General features: G+C 37.1%; 1 protein-coding gene across 1 annotated transcript; it reads left to right on the forward strand.

Moving 5' to 3' along the window:
* The first annotated feature begins 11,739 nt into the window (after positions 1 to 11,739).
* Positions 11,740 to 13,048, forward strand: LOC111885005 (uncharacterized). Its single transcript, XM_023881303.2, has 3 exons — positions 11,740 to 12,184; positions 12,276 to 12,750; positions 12,964 to 13,048. The coding sequence occupies exons 1-3, from the start codon at positions 11,740 to 11,742 to the stop codon at positions 13,046 to 13,048; spliced, it is 1,005 nt and encodes a 334-aa protein (XP_023737071.2).
* Positions 13,049 to 23,129: the final 10,081 nt, after the last annotated feature.

Raw genomic sequence — 23,129 nt, forward strand, 5'->3', positions numbered from 1 at the left:
CATATGCAGTTTGTATGATTTTTTAATACAACCTATGGATTGTGATTTTGTATGCAACCCTTGAGGTACAATATAAGAATTCCTAGGAGTGTGTCAATCGACAAGCCATAGAAGTTGTCACCCTTGTGATACTTATCTCTAAGATGACACTCGCAGGTTTTCGAATTGAAGTACAATCTGTTAGCTTAATAATATTTAGTATTTTAACATCATACTTATTGGCATGGCTACTTTCACGGTTTCGCTACAACAAAATGAAGCTATTGCAACACCCATAAGGTGTGGCATTATCCCTTAAAAATGTTGTATTATGCTAATCCGATAATCCAACGCTTTACCAAGTGCTTCCTTACCTCTTTTTGCGTTAGGCCTAAACCAACATTTATTTGGAATTGGCAACACTTCTCAAAGGTGTTGGATTTAATTTAAAGTGCAACAATTCTTTACAAAAAGTGCAACACTTTTTCATTTTCCCCAAAAACCTACAACAACACTTTTATCTTTCATATGGAATATTTTTGACAACACATGCAACATTTTATGATTACTTCCAACAACATAACATTTATTACATACCTAATGCAACACTTTTATGGTTTTACATTAGACAAAATTGCAAGAATGGTCCCTGTGGTATGTCAAAAACTACCAAGTTTGGTCCAAAATGGGTTTGGCTCGCAAGGATAGTCAAATAGTTTCGTTTTTTTGCAAGTTTGGTCCAATTTGGTTTGAACTTTTTTGTAAAGACGATTTTACTTCTTATTATTTTATTTTTCATTTTTTTTATTACCAACAATTAAAAAATAGTTAAAAATAAAACAAAAACAAAATCTCTCTCTCTCTCTCTCTCTATCTCTCTCTCTCTCTTAGAAAAATAGAAAAAAAAACCCTAAAAGTAGATAAACACACATTTAGATTCACATTAATCTTTTGTAAACTCACATACAATCGATTCACAATCACATTCATCTCCACTCTTGTTATGAATCAGCTTTATCCTCATGATCTTACCAACTCCCTGATTGTAAATCCTATCCCCAAATCGCTAATATGTTATTCTAAACACCAAGGTCATTAAATCCCTAGTTATCAAATGGAAGAACACCTGGTTTTTCAAGTTCATCACCTCATAGATGTTGGCCACTCATGGAAGAACACCTTTATTGCTCCATCTAGTCATCGTCTTCTTCACCCACCTCCATAAACTTCAATAATCGACATCCCCTGTTGTGTTTACTACACTAGCAAAAAAAATCAAAAAAGAAAAGAAAATAAGCCATGTTCTTGTTTCACTGCATATTGATCAACGAGAAGGATATGCATATCGGTCAGAGTTAAAATTGAGCAAACTTTCAGATCAGCCCTAGCCGCTGCCTCTCAAATCCACCAGAAAATCTATTCAACAAAAAATAGATTCAAGACACACATACACACATGTTCTTGAGGTGAAGCTGGTGATGGTTTCGGGATAAGATGGTGATGGTTTGGGTGTTGCTATGTTGATGATTATGTCAGGACGAGGGATAATGAACACATGTTCTTGAGGTGAACTAGGTCAAATTTGTTCTCCCAAAATCCTTAACCCATCACACAACGATCGAAAAAACGCAATCCACAGCGGAGCTCTGAACTCGATTCGTTTATCCTCTGTTTCCTTCATCGGTAAAATCGAAGGCGTTAGGGCGGGATCGAGAATCGCGTGGATGAATTCACGCTAAGTTTTGAATCATAAGAAACATACTGCCAAACCCTCCACAATCTGATGACACAATTGATGAAATTTTAGAACTTTTGTTCTTGTAAGATTTGGAATGGGGATCGTCATTAAGAGAGAGAGAGAGAGAGAGAGAGAGAGAGAGAGATTTTCTTTTTGTTTTATTTTTAATTAATTTTTAATTGTTGGTAATAGAACAAAAATGAAAAATAAAATAATAAGGGGTAAATTCGTCTTTACAAAAAAGTTTAAACCAAATTGGACCAAACTCGCAAGAAAACGAAACTATTGGACCATCCTTGCGAGCTAAACTCATTTTGGACCAAACTTGTTAGTTTTGATACACCACATAGACCATTCTTGCAATTTTGTCTTTACATTATAAAAGTGATACACTTTTCTTACACTACAAAAACACTTTATGGTGTTTCTAATTATAAATGTGCAAAACTTGTTGGAGCCTAGAAACATTTTGATAATGCAATTCAATATTTATTAGTTGATTTGTGGCATTTTTTCCTCCACCCATAAGAAATGGTTTGATATGCTTAGCAATTTCTTTCAACAATAAAAATGACAACATATCATAGCTAACATCATATTGTAATTTGATATGTATGTGTATACTTAAAACAAGAACCATAAAAGATATATGTTAACACGAAATGTTGATTTCAATTGTGAAAATTATTAAATTCCTCCTACACCCTAAAACAAATTAATTTGGTATCACTTCTAAGAAAATAAGCATTTAAGGACATGTCAACTATGACACACAATAGTTTTCTGACACGTAAAAGCGTATGTGGTAAAATAGGTGTTATTTTAAAAAAAAAAAATTAAGGATTTGCGACATGCATTATTATATGTCATGTATTAGTGTCATATAAAAAATAAACACATATTATATAATCAAAATATCCATGTTATCTTGTATGATGTCATGTTATAATTCCTTCTCGTCTTCATAAAATCGACAAAATGAGGGATTCTAAGAAAAAATAATGCCCTCCTTCACACAACACTTCCTCTCCTCTCTTTCTCCTGTCGTGATTTTCCCTCCTCCTATTCATTGTCCTAGCCTCTCTATTCGATTAGGGCACTATTCTTGAGTGATTTTGCCCCAATGATTGATTCTAGTATCTCCCCTCCTCGGCTTTACCGGTCACTCTCCAACCATCTTAATTTTCGGCAACCAACTCATTGTCCGTTTATCTAGTCGATTTGAAGTTCAATAAAAACATAAAATCATTTGCATGGGAACCACGGTATGCGTTTCATCATTGGTATGTGTTAATTAGGTTAAAATTTACTCCAACTCCTAACCAAGGCACACACTATTCCTTAATTTTCCATGCCTTCTTGAGAATGCTATCACTCGATATAACAGTTGTCTTGTGCTTCTTTGAATTTTAAAGTTCATTGTCTTGAGGTGATTTCATATGTGGTACCTATACCAACAACATTGAAACAAAATTAAGTAAATAAAAAACATAGTAGAGTAGTTTACTAAGGAAACAATCGTAATGCACAAACAAGTTAACAGAATAAACAAACCTTTGAATCCGGTTTATTATAACAACTTACGTTCATTTCTTTCTATTGCATCCGTTTTATCTTTTTTATTTCTTAGAACAATTTTTTCTATGAAAAATCTTTCTGGTTATAGTACTTTCAGTTCTTATTAAGACATTATATTTTGAAAAAACTACTTAGAAAAAATAAAAATTGTTTTGTATTTGAATTACATTGGTACAATTGAGTATATTTTCCGGTAAAAAATGTTATAATATGTAGCAAAAAAGTGTGCTGCTATCTAATGCATCTAGTCTTAATAGATTTACAAAATTTGACAAGTTTTCACATTAGAAAGAGAGAGAGAGAGAGAGAGTTACATGATTTTTTCTTGAAAAAGTTTCAGCTTCTGTGCAAGCTCACTTGTATGGATGCCCTTTCACATCCACTACAAAGACCAACTGTTTAAAACTAATCAAATTACATGTCATGATCAAAGTAGAGAAAAATATGATTGAAGGTTAAACAAATTGCCTATTCTCTAAAAAGTACATTTAATTTGGATAAAACAGAATAATAATATGATTAATCATGAATTTTTAAAAGTAAAATACATGTGCATAAAATGTGAATTTGCAGGTATAAAGACTACATCTCCAAGATTTTCAACAAAACTCCATGTTTGAACTCATAATGAGAACAATAAGAACTTTTACATCATTGAAAGCTGATACTCATCCTACAAATGCTTACTAACCAAACACTTCCTTGAGCCTCCTTCTATGATTCATGGTTGATTAGAATATTTGGTTTTGAATTAGGTGGATAACCTGGAACAAAAAAAATAGAATGGAACAATTTAAAATGTTACTATTAAGGGCATCTCCAACTCACCCCCAAACTCTATTTTTTTCGCTATTTCTTCCCCCCATTCTTCTCCAACCCTACCCCATTTTCACCTCCATTTTTGGAGATATGAATAGTATTACCCCATATTTGGGGGAATACTATTCATATATCCAAAAATAGAGTTGAAGTTTAGTTGCCAATTTAGTCCCTTTCATTTTTATTTTATACATCTCTAGTTTATTTTATCTACTAATTATAACTTAAAGGAAATATTTAATATTATAATATCATGTTATATACTAATTTATATTAATTAATCACAAATATAGAGTTCAATATTTATTTATTAAATTCATATAAAAAATTAAATATATATTAAAAACTTGAAACAAGTAACGTAATTTATAAAATATAGTAAACTAATACGATTGTAATCTTGCTATATTTATTATAAATATAATCTTATTTATTTAATAATTATTTATAATAAAGTAATAATTAATTTAAATTTATTTTATATAAACATTTTATTTATTATAATATAATTTGAAATATTTTTGTAATGAAAAATTATAATATATATTTGTTAAAATCTAATTCGTAGAGGGGTGTATTTGACAATATATATATATATATATATATATATATATATATATATATATATATATATATATATATATATATATATATATATATATAAAAGTATATAAGTTATAAAAATAGAATATTTTAAGAATATACTTTTTGGGGTGAAAAATGGAATAGGGTTGGAGATGAAACACTATTTACGCATTTTTACTTCGTTTATGGGGGAAAATGGAGATGGGTTGGAGATAGTCTTAGGATTGTGATGCTATACATGTAAGAGAAAAAAATAAGTTTTCACATGTAATTATTAACATCATCAACCAATATGAAACTTTTTAATAATTTATACAAATCAATAGAAATTGATAGTGATAATATTCTGTCAAACGAATGCATTACCAACATTGTTAGGAGAACAAACTCTAAGACTTTAAATATTATTCGTCATACCTTGGTCGATAATTTAATGTCATATTTTGAAATCTGGAGATTAGAGGACAAAGGATTAAGAGTTGTGCTTATTCTACCTTTTAGTAGACTGCTAATCATGGAGTGAAAAGGGACTAAAATGGCAAAAGAATATAATAACACCAAAACCAGCAAGGTTGACGGGATAGTAATCGCGTTTGATTGTGCAATTTTCCCCTTCTCGATTGGCCTCTGTATAAAGATAATAAGCAATCGGATTAGGGTTTTAGTGAGAAAAAGAGACAGTGCAACAACAATGTTCAAGTACCAGGTGGTTGAACGTGACAGTGGGGTTTTATCTGGTAGTGAAGATGTGATGGTGGTTGTGTTTAGGGGGTGTAGAAATGGAGAAAGAGCGACGTCATGGGGTAGCACTAATGGTGGTGCGGTTTGATTTTTTAATTGCAAAAAACATTATCAGATCATGTTTTCGTATTCAGACATTACCACATCAGATATGAGATTTAATACATCTGATTCAACATTAATACATCAAGGAAATGGTATCTTATTTCACAAAAAAAGGACCAAAACAACCTCAGTACTCTGTAACGCCCCGGTTTTTCTCGGTACGTTTGGTTATTTTAATTTAATTATCCTTGTAACCTTGGGTTAATTTATTTAACCAATGTCTGATTTCTTATGTTATTGGACTCTTTTGATCATCTTGTAAACTCCTTTTATTGAAGTCCATGGGCTATGGGCCTATTTGCAAAGTCCATCTAGTAAATAGTACTTAATGTGTTAATTGAATCATTTGGAACACACACAAGAAAAACACTCTAAACCCTCCTTCTCTCTCTCAAATCATCCTCTCTCTCTCTCTCTCTTTGGGATCAAGAGCAGCCAAGGAGCTGTTGTTTGGAGCTTAATTCTTGTTCATTTCCAGCCTTGATTCATATTGGTATGAACCTCCTTATCATTTCTTACAACTTGATTCATAACCTTGTTCTAGTTTTATGATTTCATCTTCACTTCTTCTCCTTCTTATTTGATTTGTAATTGTATGTTATACATCATCTCAAGATCCTATCTTCACCCCATATATGGTGGATGATGGATCTAGGGGATTACAAGTGGCAAAAGATCATGGAAACCCTAAAAGGGAGAATGGTGATTTTATGTGCTTTATGTTCATTTTCATGTTGATTATTATTACAATCTTGTGGCAAAATGAAATCCTAATGATATCTAACCCTTTTAGTACCACCATGATCATGGGGACTAAATTGGGATGATGAACAAATCTTAAAATGTGTTTCAAAAGGAGAAGGATGGATAAGCCAAAAAGGAATCACGGGTGGCTACGATTCTGTTTTCCATCAGATCTGTAGTCATTTTGTCAAACTCATATCTTGAGCTCTAGAACTCAAACAGACCCGAAACCAGTTCCAAAAGTTAACAAATTTAGTTGCATAACTTTCTTAAGTAGGCCAACCTCACTGATAAGGACTTTATCTATGGGAAAGAATGGCATCTTTGCTGTTAGGTCTGATCCGGGTCTGTTCTGATATGTCATTTTGTTTTCATCATTTCTAAGGCTTGGAAAAGGATCCAGAGTGATTCCAAGTTTCTATATGTTCCTTATATTATGAATTTAAGATCTGGAGCAGATGGGGTGTTATTTCCTATTATAAATTGGTTAGAATGGATCCACACTCCAGATCAGTGGACAGTCACCAGCCTTTGCTAGTGTTGTGATTGTCCACAATGTGAATTTTATATCTACAGTTTGGGAGATGCTTTTCATTCAATTCCAACTCCGAGACTTTCATTAGTATGTCCTTTACTTCTCTTAATTTTGGTTTGGACGAATTCTACTCACAAGTTGGGTAGAATTGGCCAACATCACTTGATTGTATTGTTGGAGACAGAAGTGATACACCATTTTGTAAAATTCATATTTAATTCATCTTTTGGAGTTAGAATGAGTTCTTTATAGTTGTGGAATCCTGAGAAATCATAGTTTCCTATAAAATTTAGTTAAAGCTATGTTTCTATTTTTGATTTTGGAGTAAATCCGTTTTGAATAGCAGGTCTGTTTTAGAGACCTTGCTGTGATTACTCTTTTCTCAACTCATAGATTCATTACTTCTCCTTTCTAACCTTTAGTCCTTCTTAGGTGAGGTTTTGAAGTTTGCTCAAGCTTGGTAGCATTATTTTGTTGTTATCTATCCTTACTACTCACTGAAGGTGAGTTCTCCCACACCGTTGTATTCATGATTGTGTTTGCTAGTTAGCTCGTGTGTGATTATTTGAATTTATTATAAAAGCATGTTATAGAAGTATTGTTATAATTCGTACATATGCACTGTATGTAACTAATCATGGATATGGGCACACCACCAAAGGATACGGATTTACCTGTGCGGTGGGTAGGTAAGATCACCAACGTAATACTCATCGTGAGGTGCGGTGATTAGGGCCAAGTGATACGGGATCTTCCCGGTGCGGTTCAAACCTACAAGTCCTTCTTATATTATTGGCGTTGATTCATTCTTTTCCCTTATTATACAACTATAATTGGAAAATGGATTTGGGTTAGTTGTAACGCCCGTAGATTAGGGCTAGTCAATTTAGAGACGTTAAGCATCAAAAATGACTTTTTGATGGAAGATTATCTAGAAGGATTAATCTTAACCAAGTTGTAGTATATGTCACAAGGTTTCCGTGCATATAAAGAACGCCAAAATCCGAGTTATAACGAAGAAGTTATGACCTGTCGAAGTTTCACGACAGAACCGGCACGACCCAGCGCGACCCAGCGTGACGTAGATAGTGAATTTAAGGTAGATAGATATCTATCCTTAGTGATATAAATGAGAATTGAAGATCTCATCGATAGTAGTGCAACGACGGAAAGACGGACGGAATCGGAGTTCAGATGAAGGAGTTATGAATTTCGAACGGAGTTTTCCTGTCCTGGCCTACTAAAGATAATATATAAGTAATATACTTATAATATATTAAAAATAAAGTCAAAATTAGCCAATGGAGTCTAAATGAGAGTTGTAGAGCATAATCTCACCTTCGCGGCGATATAAAGAACGTCGAAAACGGAGTTCGTATGCGAAAGTTATGAATTTCTGAAGTTCGGGGCGCGAAACCCCAAAACTGTCAGAGACCACGACGTGGCAAGTGTCCTGACACCTCCGGAAGGCCCCCAGATGCAACTTGGGATGACGCATGCAGTGACGACCAAGCCCATGACGTGGAACAAGGTTGCCACGACGTGGCAAGGGCCAAATTTGCCCTATAAATAGATTTGAAGGGCCAGCCGTTTAGGGTTGCTATTTTCTCTCTTCTCTCTCCTGTTTTACATCGATTTGCGTGCCAGAAATACCCCGAAGTCCCGGTATTGTTCTCGAGCCCCGAGGCAAGTCCCGAGATCCCGAAGATCCCGAGAAGTGCGGTTCCCGAGCCGAAGCTCTGCCCGCGAGAAGTTCGATTTTTGTGGAGATCTTCCAGATCTGCTGAGGATTACTACTTCTGCAAGTCGTAGTGCTGTCCGATCATCTTCTGATCAAGTGAGTGTATAGTCACTTTCATCTTACACATAGATATGAAGTATTTTATAAAATACGTGCTATGTGTATATATATTGTTGTTTATATGTGTCAGTGTGTGGTTACTTTCTTCTAGCACATAAATATAAAGTATTAGCTATGAAATACGTGCTATATGTTATATATTATTTGTCTATTTGAAATGGGCATGGAATTGAAGTTTTATACAAGTGTTAAATGATTTAAAATGTGTAAGTATTTATATCTACGAAAATGTTGGGTAGAACATGGGTAGATGGGATAGTTGGTAACTATGGAGTTAGCACCTATTGTATAAACCTTGGTGACTATGGAGTTAGCGCCTATTGTATAAACCTTGGTGACTATGGAGTTAGCGCCTATTGTTAGATAAACCTTGGTGACTATGGAGTTAGCGCCTATTGTTAGATAAACCTTGGTGACTATGGAGTTAGCGCCTATTGTTAGATAAACCTTGGCGACTATAGAGTTAGCGCCTATTGTTAGATAAACCTTGGTGACTATAGAGTTAGCGCCTACTGTTAGATAAACCTTGGTGACTATGGAGTTAGCGCCTATCGTATAAATCTTGGTGACTATGGAGTTAGCCCCTATCGTATAAATCTTGGTGACTATGGAGTTAGCGCCTATCGTATAAATCTTGGTGACTATGGAGTTAGCGCCTATCGTATAAATCTTGGTGACTATGGAGTTAGCGCCTATCGTATAAATCTTGGTGACTATGGAGTTAGCGCCTATCGTATAAATCTTGGTGACTATGGAGTTAGCGCCTATCGTATAAATCTTGGTGACTATGGAGTTAGCGCCTATCGTATAAATCTTGGTGACTATGGAGTTAGCGCCTATTGTATAAACCTTGGTGACTATGGAGTTAGCGCCTATTGAGTAAACCTTGGTGACGATGTGACTTCGTGCCTGTTAAGTGAACCTTGGTGACTATGGAGTTAGCGTCGCTTGAGTAAACCCCAGCGACTATGGAGTTAGCGCCTGATAACTATGGATTTAGTACCTGATAGATAAACTTTGGCAGCAATGGACTTCGTGCCAATTCCTTAGGTAAATCCTTAGGAATGAATGAATGAAGGATAGTGGATTCTTAGGGTAAACCCTTGAGAAAATAAAGTAGATATGGGGATGGGTATTTGGGTTGGTTGTTTGATAATTGAATATAATAATTGTATTATTGTGGGTTGAAAACCCTATATGCTCACCAGGCTCCCAAGCCTGACCCACTCAGTTTTCTTTTCATTACAGGTAATGACACAAGAGTATAATTTAGCGGACTTGACAAGAGATTTTGGATTATAGATCAGTAGTTGAATAACTATTGTAAGGTCTATTTTATATTTGTTTATGCTTTTGGTCTGTAACGAACATGACATCCCGATGTTTTATTATTTAATGAAAATACATTCTTTTCGAGAAATGTTTTGATAAAATGGTTATCATATTTTATTTTGGGAACAAATTCCGCAACCGTTTTCTTTAAACGATCACTCTGATTTATAAAACAAAGCATAAACAAATCGGTCTTTTCTGGCCGAGAAATTGGGGATGTCACATTAGTAAATATGAATGTTAGTACAATGTCTGTGTTTGAATTCACTAAGCTTTGTGCTTACGGTTTCCCTTATAACTTTTTAGGTGTTAAGATTAAAGTGGCTAAGGCTTGACATGGAGCACCGGGACATCGCTACTAGTTATTTTTGTTGGGACCGTATTATTATTATTACTTCCGCACTTATTTTATATGATTATTAAGTTGATGGATTATGTTATGACTATTTCAGTTGTTTTAATTTAATTTATGATGAGTTTTAAAAGTTTAAAATTTTTGCAAAAAAATTTGGGTGTCACAAGTTGGTATGTGAGCCACAGTTTGAGGGAACTAGGCATTCTTGTGGATGTTCTAGACTCAAATTTGAGGGTCTATAAGAGTTTATTTTCTTTTTAAAAGATTTTTCAAACTTTCTAAAGACTAGTAGTGGAAGATGTCGCGGTGTGCCAGTCGGCCAGCCAAGTAAGCCTTATTTCTTATGTTAATTGTTTATGTTAATTGTTTATGTTAAATTGTTGACTGTGAATTGGATTCTACTAGTCTTAAAATGTTAGATTACACACTTATTTAATGTTAACATGTGAGAGAGATGTAAAATTAATAGCTAGAGCGAGCTAGAAATTTTGAAACTAGACGCGAATGCGAAATTGGAGCTTGTGTGGAAGGTAGTAGAATGGCCCCTACTATTGGAAACAACGGTGCCGGTTTCGGGTCGGGGCAAGGTTGAGAAATTTTCGGAAAGCTGAGTGTTTTGTCTTCCTAGAAATATCTAGGCTGAATTATTTCTAAATATTTTCCTCCTTCTACGGACATAGATGGCTCCTCCTGCTCGAATTAATCAGCTCCAAATGGAGCAATTTAGGGATATTGTCGCTGAGGAATTCAATAACGCTTTCAATGAACTAATCCCGGGTGTGACCAATGACATAATCAACAAGGTTAGTGCTCTTCTGGATGAGCGCCTCGCAGCTATTCCCGGGGGAGCATTACTGGCTCCGCCCGTTCGGGATTCGGCATACTATTTCGAGAAGTTCAGCAAGTGTAGCCCTCCTCTTTGGAACGGTGAATCCGACCTAGTTGCTGCTAAGCACTAGGTGTCAGATGTTGAGGGCGCCTTCATGACTGTTAGGTGTCCGGACCAGTACAAAGTTGTGATCGCCATGAATCAGCTGCGAAAAAAGGGAAAGACATGGTGGAACACCATCACCGCTCTATTAAACGAAGAAGAAGTGAGGGTCATGTCTTAGGCCTAATTTGTGGAGAGGTTCGAGGCACAATATGTGCCTAAGGTGGAGCAGCAGCGGATGCAACAAGAGTTCATGGCCTTACAGTAAACTACCGAGTCCGTTAGCGACCTGAACGCCGAGTTCTTGGAGATGCTATCTTTTTGTCCCTCGTTTGCTGGGAACGAGGCCTGGTTGGTCAGCCGATACACTGCCATTCTACGTACCAAGATTCGGGAATTCGTTAGCATGCAGGAGTTCCCGACTTTATCCGCGATCATGGATGCAGCGAGGAGGAGGGAAATCGAGTTGCAGACCCAGTCCAAGAGGAAGGCCAATGACACCTCCTCCAAGACATCCGGAGATGCCCAGAAAAAGCAAAAGCAGTGTGGTAAGTCAAGGTATGAGTACAGGCCGTCTTCAGGTCAGGGCGAGAAAAATCCGTTGATATGCTACAACTGCAAAAAGTCAAGGCATCGTTGGAAGAATTGTAGGGCTCCCCCTGCGAGTGCAGTTCCTCAGATTACTTCTGCTGCTCCTGTCTGCTATCACTGCAACGAGACGGGACACAAGAAGCCCGATTGCCCGAAGTTGAAGGCTGGTAAAGGAGGCGGGGGTACAAATCCTGCAATTGCATCGTCTTCTAAGGGACCCACTATGGTGACACGAGGTCGTGCTCACCAGATGACTGCGGATGAGCCGGTGATTACCATGACAGTGGAAGGTAAATTTCTTTTTTTTTTCTCCTTTCTCTCCTGGCATTATTTAATAAATGGTAGTTAGAATTGTTTACATAATTGTATGTGGTGAATCAGGCACTTATTTGCTAGATTCTGAGCCTGTTGTTGTTATGTTTGATAGCGGTGCTACCCATTCTTTTGTATCTCGCACGTTTATTAATCGTTTGGGGCATAGTATCGGAAAATTGGCTCGCCCAATGGTTGTCGAAGATGCCGACAACCGCACTATTTATGTCACCGATGTTTATCGGGGTTGCACTCTCGAGTTTTCTGGAGTTGAATTCCCTATTGATCTTATCCCTATTGCGATGCGAGAGCTCTGCGTTATCGTAGGCATGGATTGGCTTGATGCGTTTGATGCGGAAATCCACTGTCGTAAGAAGCAAGTTCGTGTTCGAAACCCTAGAGGTGGAGAACTTATTATTCAGGGGGGCATTCCCCGCCTGGCTATGGCTTCTTGCTCTTCTACTATAGCACTAGACGACGTTCCTATCGTTTCCGACTTCAACGATGTCTTTCGGGAGGAACTCCCTGGCTTGCCACCTATTCGGCAAGTAGAGTTTCGCATTGATTTGGTGCCAGGTGCGACTCCGGTAGCGAAATCTCCTTACCGCTTGGCACCACCTGAAATGAAAGAGCTCTAAGATCAACTTCAAGAACTAAGTGATAAAGGGTTTATATGGCCAAGCTGCTCGCCTTGGGGTGCTCCTATCCTCTTTGTGAAGAAGAAAGATGGATCCTAGCGAATGTGTATTGATTATAGGGAGCTAAACAAGTGCACAATAAAGAATAGGTACCCGTTGCCACGTATTAACGATTTTTTCAATCAGCTTCAGGGAGCGTCTTAGTTTTCCAAGATTGATTTACGTTTTGGTTACCATCAGATGCGGGTTCGTGAAGAAGACATTGAGAAAATAGCATTCCGTACTCTATATGGGCACTTTGAGTTCGTGGTGATGCCTTTTGGGCTCACCAATGCACCCGCAACGTTTATGGATCTCATGAACCGAGTGTGTAGCCTGATGCTTGACCATTCGGTCATAGTGCTCATAGATGATATCTTGGTCTATTCAAAGAGCAAAGAGGAGCATGAGCAACACCTTCGGGAGATTCTGGAAACTCTGGCAAGAGAAAGGCTTTATGCTAAATTCTCAAAATGTGAATTTTGGTTGGAAGAAGTTCAGTTCTTGGGGCATGTGGTAAACAAACATGGTATTAAGGTCGATCAAGCCAAGGTTGTTGCGGTTAAACAATGGAAGATTCCAAAACACCTTCTGAAATTCGTAGTTTCTTGGGTTTAGCCGGTTATTACCAGAGGTTCAATGAAAATTTCTCTAAAATCGCCTTACCACTCACCCGATTGACCAAGAAATCAGTGAAATTCGTTTGGGGCCCGGAGCAGCAGCCGGCGTTTTATGAGTTAAGGAAACGATTGTGTGATGCTCCGATTTTGGCCTTACCTGATGGGGTTGAGGATATGGTGGTTTATTGTGATGCATCGCTTCAGGGTCTTGGTGCCATATTAATGCCTCCCGACAACTGAAACCCCACGAACGAAACTACCCCACTCATGATTTAGAGCTTGGGGCTGCTGTTTTCGCTCTTAAGATTTGGAGACACTAACTCTATGGAGTGAAGTTTATCATATACACTGACCATAAGAGTCTGAAATATTTGTTCGAGCAACGGGATTTGAACATGAGGCAGATCAGATGGTTGGATGTGGTAAAAGATTATGATTGTGAAATTCACTACCACCCCGGTAAAGCTAATGTGGTAGCTGATGCTCTCAGTCGTAAACAATCTACCGAACTGATTCGAGCTAAGGGTCTCTAGATCACGATAGTGTCGTCTTTCTTAGATCTAATCCGGGATGCCCAAAAGACGGCAATACTAGAGGAAAACATCAGGCGTGAGAAGATTGGGAAATAGTTGCCTAAGATGGAATGAGACGGGCAGGGTTTGCTCACTCACTACGGTAGGGTTTGGGTTCCATATACCGGGGGAAATCAGAAAACCCTAATGGATGAGTCTCATAAGTCAAAATTTTCTATCCATCCTGGTGCTACTAAAATGTATCGAGACCTTCGGGAGGCTTACTGGTGGCATGGAATGAAAAATGATGTGGCTCGATTTGTGGAAGAATGTATGACCTGTCGGAAGGTCAAGGCGGAACACCAGAAAACGCATGGGAAGTTGCAACCATTGGAGATTCCTGAATGGAAATGCGAGCATCTAACCATGGACTTCATTACAAAACTTCCTAGAACTGCCCGAGGAGCCGATACGATATAGGTGATTGTTGATCGTTTGACTAAGAGTGCTCACATTCTGGCTATAAAGGAGAGCTCATCGGCGGAGAAATTAGTCGAGATCTTTGTTCGGGAGATTGTCTCATTACATGGGGTGCTCGTTTCTATCGTCTCCAATCAGGACACCCGATTTACTTCTCGGTTGTGGACGAAATTTCAAGAGGAGTTGGGCACACGATTACATTTTAGCACTGCCTTCCATCCGCAGATAGACGGGCAGAGTGAGCGGATGATTCAGACCTTGGAGGACATGCTTAGGGCATGTGCGATTGATTTTGGGGGTAGTTGGCATGACCATCTACATCTAGCTGAGTTTTCTTATAACAACAGCAATCACTCGAGCATTAAAATTCCTCCGTATGAAGCCTTGTACGGGAGGAAGTACATGACGCCCGTTTGTTAGGGCGAGGTTGGGCAGAGGGTACTTGGGAGTACCGATATCGTGCTACGGACTACGGAGAAAATCCAAGTGATTCGGGAACATTTGGTCACAGTGAGCAGTCGTCAGAAAAGTTATGTCGACAAAAGATGCTCCAATCTTGAGTTCCAGGTGGGAGATTATGTATTGGTTAAAGTCTCTCCCTGGAAAGGTGTGATTCGATTTCAGAAGCGGGGAAAGCTCGGACCCCGATTCATTGGACCCTACAAGGTCATAGCCCGTGTGGGAAAGGTGGCTTACCGTTTAGAGCTTCCTGACGAGCTTAGTCTAATTCATAATACGTTCCACGTGTCTTAATTACGAAAATGCGTTGTTGATGAGACCGCTGTGATACCACTAGAGGACATACAGATTGGCGAGCGTCTCAATTATGTTGAGAAACCAATCGCTATTTTAGAACGAAAGACGAAAGCTCTCCGCAACAAGACTATAAACCTGGTTAAGGTGCAGTGGCAACATAGGAAGGGTTCGGAATGGACTTGGGAACCGGAATGCGAGATGCAGGCTCATTATCCGGATCTGTTTCTAGGCGTTGACTTCGAGGACGAAGTCCGTTCTTAGTGGGGGAGAGTTGTAATGCCCTGGTTTATCTCGGTACGTTTGGTTATTTTAATTTAATTAACCAGTGTCTGATTTCTTATGTTATTGGACTCTTTTGATCATCTTGTAAACTCATTTTATTGAAGTCCATGGGCTATGGGCCTATTTGCAAAGTCCATCTAGTAAATAGTACTTAATGTGTTAATTGAATCATTTGGAACACACACAAGAAAAACACTCTAAACCCTCCTTCTCTCTCTCAAATCGTCCTCTCTCTCTTTGGGATCAAGAGCAGCCAAGGGGCTGTTGTTTGGAGCTTAATTCTTGTTCATTTCCAGCCTTGATTCATATTGGTATGCACCTCCTTATCACTTCTTACAACTTGATTAATAACCTTGTTCTAGTTTTATGATTTCATCTTCACTTCTTCTCCTTCTTATTTGATTTGTAAATGTATGTTATACATCATCTCAAGATCCTATCTTCACCCCATATATGGTGGATGATGGATCTAGGGGATTACAAGTGGCAAAAGATCATGGAAACCCTAAAAGGGAGAATGGTGATCTTATGTGCTTTATGTTCATTTTCATGTTGATTATTATTACAATCTTGTGGCAAAATGAAATCCTAATGATACCTAACCCTTTTAGTACCACAATGATCATGGGGACTAAATTGGGATGATGAACACATCTTAAAATGTGTTTCAAAAGGAGAAGGATGGATAAGCCAAAAAGGAATCACGGGTGGCTACGATTATGTTTTCCATCAGATCTGTAGTCATTTTGTAAAACTCATATATTGAGCTCTAGAACTCAAACGAACCCCAAACCAGTTCCAAAAGTTACCAAATTGAGTTGCCTAACTTTCTTAAGCAGACCAACCTCACTGATAAGGACTTTATCTATGGGAAAGAATGGCATCTTTTCTGTTAGGTCTGATCCGAGTCTGTTCTGATATGTCATTTTGTTTTCATCATTTCTAAGGCTTGGAAAAGGATCCAGAGTGATTCCAAGTTTCTATATGTTCCTTATATTATGAATTTAAGATCTGGAGCAGATGGGATGTTATTTCCAATTATACATTGGTTAGAAAGGATCCACACTCTAGATCAGTGGGCAGTCACCAGCTTTTGCTAGTGCTGTGATTGTCCACAATGTGAATTTTATATCCGCAGTTTGGGAGATGCTTTTCATTCAATTCCAACTTTGAGACTTTCATTTGTATGTCGTTTACTTCTCTTAATTTTGGTTTGGACTAATTCTACACACAAGTTTGGTAGAATTGGCCAACATCACTTGACTCTATTGTTGGAGACAGAAGTGATACACCATTTTGTAAAATTCATATTTAATTCATCTTTTGGAGTTAGAATGCGTTCTTTATAGTTGTGGAATCCTAAGAAATCATAGATTCCTATAAAATTTATTTAAAGCTATGTTTCTGTTTTTGATTTTGGAGTAAATCCATTTTGAACAGCAGGTCTGTTTTAGAGACCTTGCTGTGATTACTCTTTTCTCAACTCACAACTTCATTACTTCTCCTTTCTAACCTTTAGTCCTTCTTAGGTGAGGTTTTGAAGTTTGCTCAAGCTTGGTAGAATTATTTGATTGTTAGCTATCCTTACTACTCACTCAGGGTGAGTTCTCCCACACCGTTGTATTCATGAATGTGTTTGTTAGTTAGCTCGTGTGTGATTATTTGAATTTATTATAAAAGCATGATATACAAGTATTGTTTTAATTCGTACATGTGCACTGTATGTAACTAATCATGGATATGGGGACACCACCAAAGGATACGGATTTACCGATGTGGTGGGTAGGTAAGATCACCAATGTAATACTCATCGTGAGGTGCGGTGATTAGGGCCAAGTGATACGGGATCTTCCCGGTGCGGTTCAAACCTACAAGTCCTTCTTGTATTATTGGCGTTGATTCGTTGTTTGCCCTTATTATACAACTATAATTGGAAAATGGATTAGGGTTAGTAAATATGAATGTTAGTACAATGTCTGTGTTTGAATTCACTAAGCTTTGTGCTTACGGTTTCCCTTATAACTTTTCAAGTGTTAAGATTAAAGAGGCTAAGGCTTGACATGGAGCACCGGGACATCGCTACTAGTTATTTTTGTTGGGACTGTATTATTATTATTACTTCCGCACTTATTTTATATGATTATTAAGTTGGTGGATTATGTTATAACTATTTCAGTTGTTTTAATTTAATTTATGATGGGTTTTAAAAGTTTAAAATTTTTGTAAAAAAATTTGGATGTCACATACTCGATTTTCAGGGAAAACAAGAGTAGCCATCAATTTTCAAAGGAAAAAGAAAAGACAAAAAAAAAATACATATACGCATCTAGAACTCGATTTTTAGATGAAAAGTAAAAGGAAACCCTTACCTACAGATGCTGGAGGACGTGGAGGCGTGAATAGATAAGTTGTCAAAGGTGGAGGGGAATTCGGCGACAGATGGTGCAAATTAAAGGGAGGAGACGATAATAATTTGGAGATGTAGGAGAAACAAGTGGGAGGGAGAAAGAATGGAGGACCTAATACACGTTTTTTAGGGCAATAAAAGACGGAGGGGTAAGGGAGATCTAGATAGGCACGGAAGTCCTTTTCGGACTTTTAATAAAATAATTTTTTGTGAAAGGAGCTTTTTAAAAAGTGTTTGGATTGTCAAAAGGACTTTTGTGTTAACTTTTACATATAAAGTGATAAAAAGTTAGGTTTTTGTGACTTTTTGAAAGCCCTAATTTTCTTTTATGCAAAAGTCATTTTCAAAAGGACTTTTCTATTACCCAAACACTTTTTGTTTATCTTTTGACTTTTAAGAAAAGTTAGAAGCCAAAAGTCATTCTAAAAGTAACCCCAAACACCCCCGGAGAGGAAATCGAGAGAGGAGGCAAGAATTTTTTTTGGGGGAAACTGCGGGAATGAGTGTTTTGTTTAAAAAATTCAAAAATTTGAAAGATTTCAAATTTAAAATCTGGAGACGAAATCGGTAACATAATTTTTTTAGGGAAAATAAATACTTTAGTTTAAAAATTCAACAAGTTTAAAATATTTCACATTTAAAAAAATAAAATAAAAGATATCCTAATAAAATATTTTGGGTTACAAAAAGTTAAAAAAAGACAAATAAAGTTTAATAGTTAATAATTTTCATTACCTTTTATATCCAAAAGTAATCTAAGTTCTAATGAATTACTTTTAAAATTTTAAATTTTTTAAAATTTGATTAATGATGGTAAACTAGGAATTACTCTATAGCAAATATTTAATTGGGCAATATAGGGGTGAGATGGATTGAGGGTATGTGTGTGGACGTAAAGTGGGTGGGATGTAGGTATAAGTATGGGATGGTAGGGTGTAGTGGCTGAGTATGTACATATGGGTGTAAGGGGAATGGATCGGATGGGTGTAGAGTAGGGGTATGTGTGGGTGGGAGATGTAGGTTATATAAGGTGAGGGTGGGGGCATGGGTGTATGGGTGTGGATGTAGGGTGAGGTGGGTGGTATTGGTGTAGGTAGGGATAGAGTTAGGTAAATTGGTGTGTGGGTGTGGGGTGGGGACGTGGAATGGGGTAGGTGTCGACATGGGCTTGTGAGAACGTGTTTTAAGCCCAAACCTGTAAGACATGAGACCTAATCTGTCACACCCCTGAACCAAGGATGACGGAAACATCCAGGGGTGGAGGACTTCATGTATAGTATCACAATAACGACTATAATAGTGCTCAGAGCAAATACAACCATCATAAATATAATTGAAAAAGGTTACACCATAGTATGAGTTTACATGTTTCAAATCAATTACACTATGATGACAAAAATTGAAAAGTTTGACGATTCAACGTCCCATCCTCAAAAGCTGTTGATTTCCTGTTTCACTGGTTTCCTGAGAAAACAAGTAGTTTTGAAAGAGTGTCAACAATTAAGTTGGTGAGTTCATAAGTTTTTGGATGTAGAGTTTGAAAACCGTTGTTTGTAATGGTAACGTATGCTTCAAGAAAAATCCTTTATTTTCCTTATAAAAACTTATGTAGCCTTAAATCCCAAGGCCAAGAGTATGTGCGTATTTTGTACTTATATTTTGTTTATAATGGTAATGTGTTTCCAAAGAAAATCCAATATTTTCCTTATACAAAGTTTTGTAGTCTTAAATCCCAAGACTGAGAGTATGCAGTTTTAGATAGATAAAACCCCTTTTTAAAGTAGAATTTTCTCATAAACTTAGAAAGGTTGTTAACTCCCTATGTGAGTCGTTATAACCATACTATAACTAGAATTAACCTGCTCCAACGTTTTTCAGACGTCAAGATCCTATGACTTTTGTCACCCGTAGACCTGCAGGTCCTGTTGTAGCTAGCAACAAGGTGTGGGGTGTCAATCCCAATATAGATCTACACAGAATTATCATGCTCTCCCTGCAAGAGATTCTGGTTGTAACTAAACAGAAATTTTAATCCGTACTATAAGAGTACAATTGAATAATTGTCTCACAACTTACGTTAACTAGTTTACGTATAGTTTGAATATAAAACCTTTTCCGTGGTGGAAGTGAAATCACCCTTTGTGTAATAAATTCGTGATGTGAAATCCATAAACTATTACTATTATAGTTTATCATGTAGTATATGAAAAACCTGTTTGTATTGAGAGTAAATCCTTTTTCATGTAGTATGCTTGTATTGTAAAATTCATAAACTATACTTATTGTAGTTTATTGTATGTGTTCGAAATGAATGAAAATCCTTATCATGAATGACTGATTTATGTTTATGATGATAAACTAACAAGAAAAGCATCCAACAATTAGAAACTTATTGTTATGCACTTTGCTCAACATACTACAAAGTTTTGTTAATATTGTAAGCTATGTAAGTAGTCTTTAATTTATCTGCACTGTTTTAGAAAAATCATACGAAGTCAAAAACTGAATCCGTAAACTCTGAGAGTTTAGAAAATGTGTCTAGTTTATTCATAATTTTTATTATGATTTTTAGAAGTCCCTAACTTGTGTGAAAATGTGCATATTCACAGACTAATCCGAATTCGTTTCTGAAATGATAGGCAGTTTTGTAAAAATCGTCATAAATTGTAGAAAAATCGTATGGAGATGTGCAAGTAGTCATTTTCAAGGTATGAACCTGAACTATATGCATATTAAATAGTTTTGAAGGATATTAAGTCTATGTTGGTCAAAACAGTCCGTGAATAAGACTCAACTTTTCTGATGAAAGCTGTTGTTTGAATTTAGTTAGGTTTTTGGTGTATTAACTTGTATTCCCCCCCCCCCTAAAACTTGAAGAGAACATGAAAATGTAGGGGTATGAAGTCACCTTGAGTGATTTCTTAGGATGGATGTTGAAGAGAAGAAGTTTCCAAGTCAAGAACACTTGGGAGAAACTTGAAATTGAAGATCTAGTAACAATTATGACGATATTTGTGTGAGAAATCCATGAATTTAGTGAATAAGTGTAAGATAATCAAGTGTAGAATGAGTTTACTTACCAAGAGTGGATGAGAATTTCAAAATTCCTGGAGAATCTCGAAATCTTGGAGAGAATATAAGAGGAAGTAAAAGTGTATATTGGGAGGAGGAGAGTGGGGTTTTATAGATAGAAGAGTGAGGGATTAGAGAGTGGGCTAATCGAAGAGATTTGATGGAGGTATGGGAAGATCTCGAATTGACTAGAGTAAGGTGGGAATAGTGACATGGAGTAAGTATGGGAGGTTGCTTGGGTCATAGATTTATGGAAAAGTCAACACTCCACCTCAAGATCTTATCCAATAGATTTTATTCTTAGACTAAGATTTTCCCTCAAAACTGATTAAAATATGAATATATATGGTCTCATATGCCAAAATACAAGTTTGGGTGAAAATCCCACGTTAAAATCACGAAAAATGAGCTTAAAACGAAGTCGGGGTTGAAAGTCGGGAAAAGATGCGAAATCTGCGAAAATCTGAGTTCAGGGCCGAAGGATCGGTCCTTGGATGCTTAGAACTGAAGGGAGTGTTTGGCTGTTGATGAGAACCGTGAGGAGGTTTCGTCCAATCAGCATCGCAGGCGAACACGGAAGAGGGACCGAAGGCGAGTGTAGGCGAAGGTGAAGCAATCCGAACCGAAGGTGGCTTCGGTCCTAAAGGCCGATCAGAACCAGAAGCGAAATGGAGCGAAGGTACCCGAGAGCGAAATGGACCAAAGGCTCGGTTCATTTCGGTCCTAAAGAGGTTTCAATTCTTAAGCTAGTTTCGGTTCTAAAGAGAGACTTATGTTCTAATAGGGACTTCGGCCCTATATGGCTGTTTTACTAATAAACTTCCCGTTTTGTGCGATTTTTGACTAAGTTAAGGGTCGGGATGTCCCGAATGATTATAAAAAGTTGAGGGAGGTTACGAGAGAGATTTGGGATAGAGAGAGATAGAGCGAGAGAGATTGAGGGAGACTTTATTTGTGACCTTTGCGAGTGTTTAACTTCATGCAAGGTTTGTAAACCCCATTTTGCCTTGTAATTATGAGCATTATACGCCCCCGAGGGGTATGTATTAATGTTTTTATCGAGTAGTTCCATCACTTACCCTAATTAGGTTTTAGATTTTCTGAACATGTGAAGACTCAAAGTGATACTTTGCATTAATATAGTGTGTTGTACAATAGTAAGCACGATGTAAACCCTAATATACAAGGGTTAAATGAGTTGACCGGTTTGACTTGTTGACTTTATTTGACTTTGACTTGACTAGAAATTGACGGTTGTCACATAATCCATAATCCATAAGCTCTAACTCATAAGTCATAATGTCATAGGCACAACATCATACACCATAAGCTATAAGTTATAAGCCATAAGTCGTAAGTCTCAAGACGTAAATTGTAAGCCATAAGCCATAAGCCATAAGCCATAAACATTAAATTATAAGCCATAAGCCGTAATCCTTAATCTATAAGCCAAAAGCCATAACCCTTACACAATAACCCCTAAGAGACAAGCCTTAAGTCTAAGATATAAACCCAAAGTCATAAGGATTATGATTTATGACTTATTGTTAATAGTTTAAAGATTAAGGGTTAGCACTTTAATCTTATAGCTTATGTCTTATCAATCTTAAGCCTTAAGTCCTAAGCCATAAGCCAAAATCCATAAGTCTTAAGCCATAAGTTATAATCCTTAAGCCCAAGACAATATTATGTTGTAAGCCTTAATCCCATAATCTCTAACAACCACCCAACCACCCAACCCACCATAAGACATATGGCTTAGTGCTTGGTGCATGCTTAGTGCTTAGGGCTTCATGCGTAGTGCTTATGGTTACGGGTTATGTGGTAGGCCTTAAGGTGTTGGTCTTATGAAATACATACACATACACATACACACATACATAAATAAATAAACTCTAATTCATACCTCATAAACCCTAAGCCTTACACCATATGGCTGATTAAGTCATAAGCCATAAGGCTTAAGCCCTAAGTCATAAGTCATAAGACTTAAGCTATTCACTTTAAGACTTAAGCTATTCACTTTAAGACTTAAGCAATATGCCTTAATTTATAAGCGATAATCTCTAATTCGTAAGTCGTAAGCCATAAGCCAAAAGCCCTAAGCCTAAGTCCTA

Source organism: Lactuca sativa, chromosome 8 (genome assembly GCF_002870075.4).
Source record: "Lactuca sativa cultivar Salinas chromosome 8, Lsat_Salinas_v11, whole genome shotgun sequence".
NCBI lineage: Eukaryota > Viridiplantae > Streptophyta > Magnoliopsida > Asterales > Asteraceae > Lactuca > Lactuca sativa.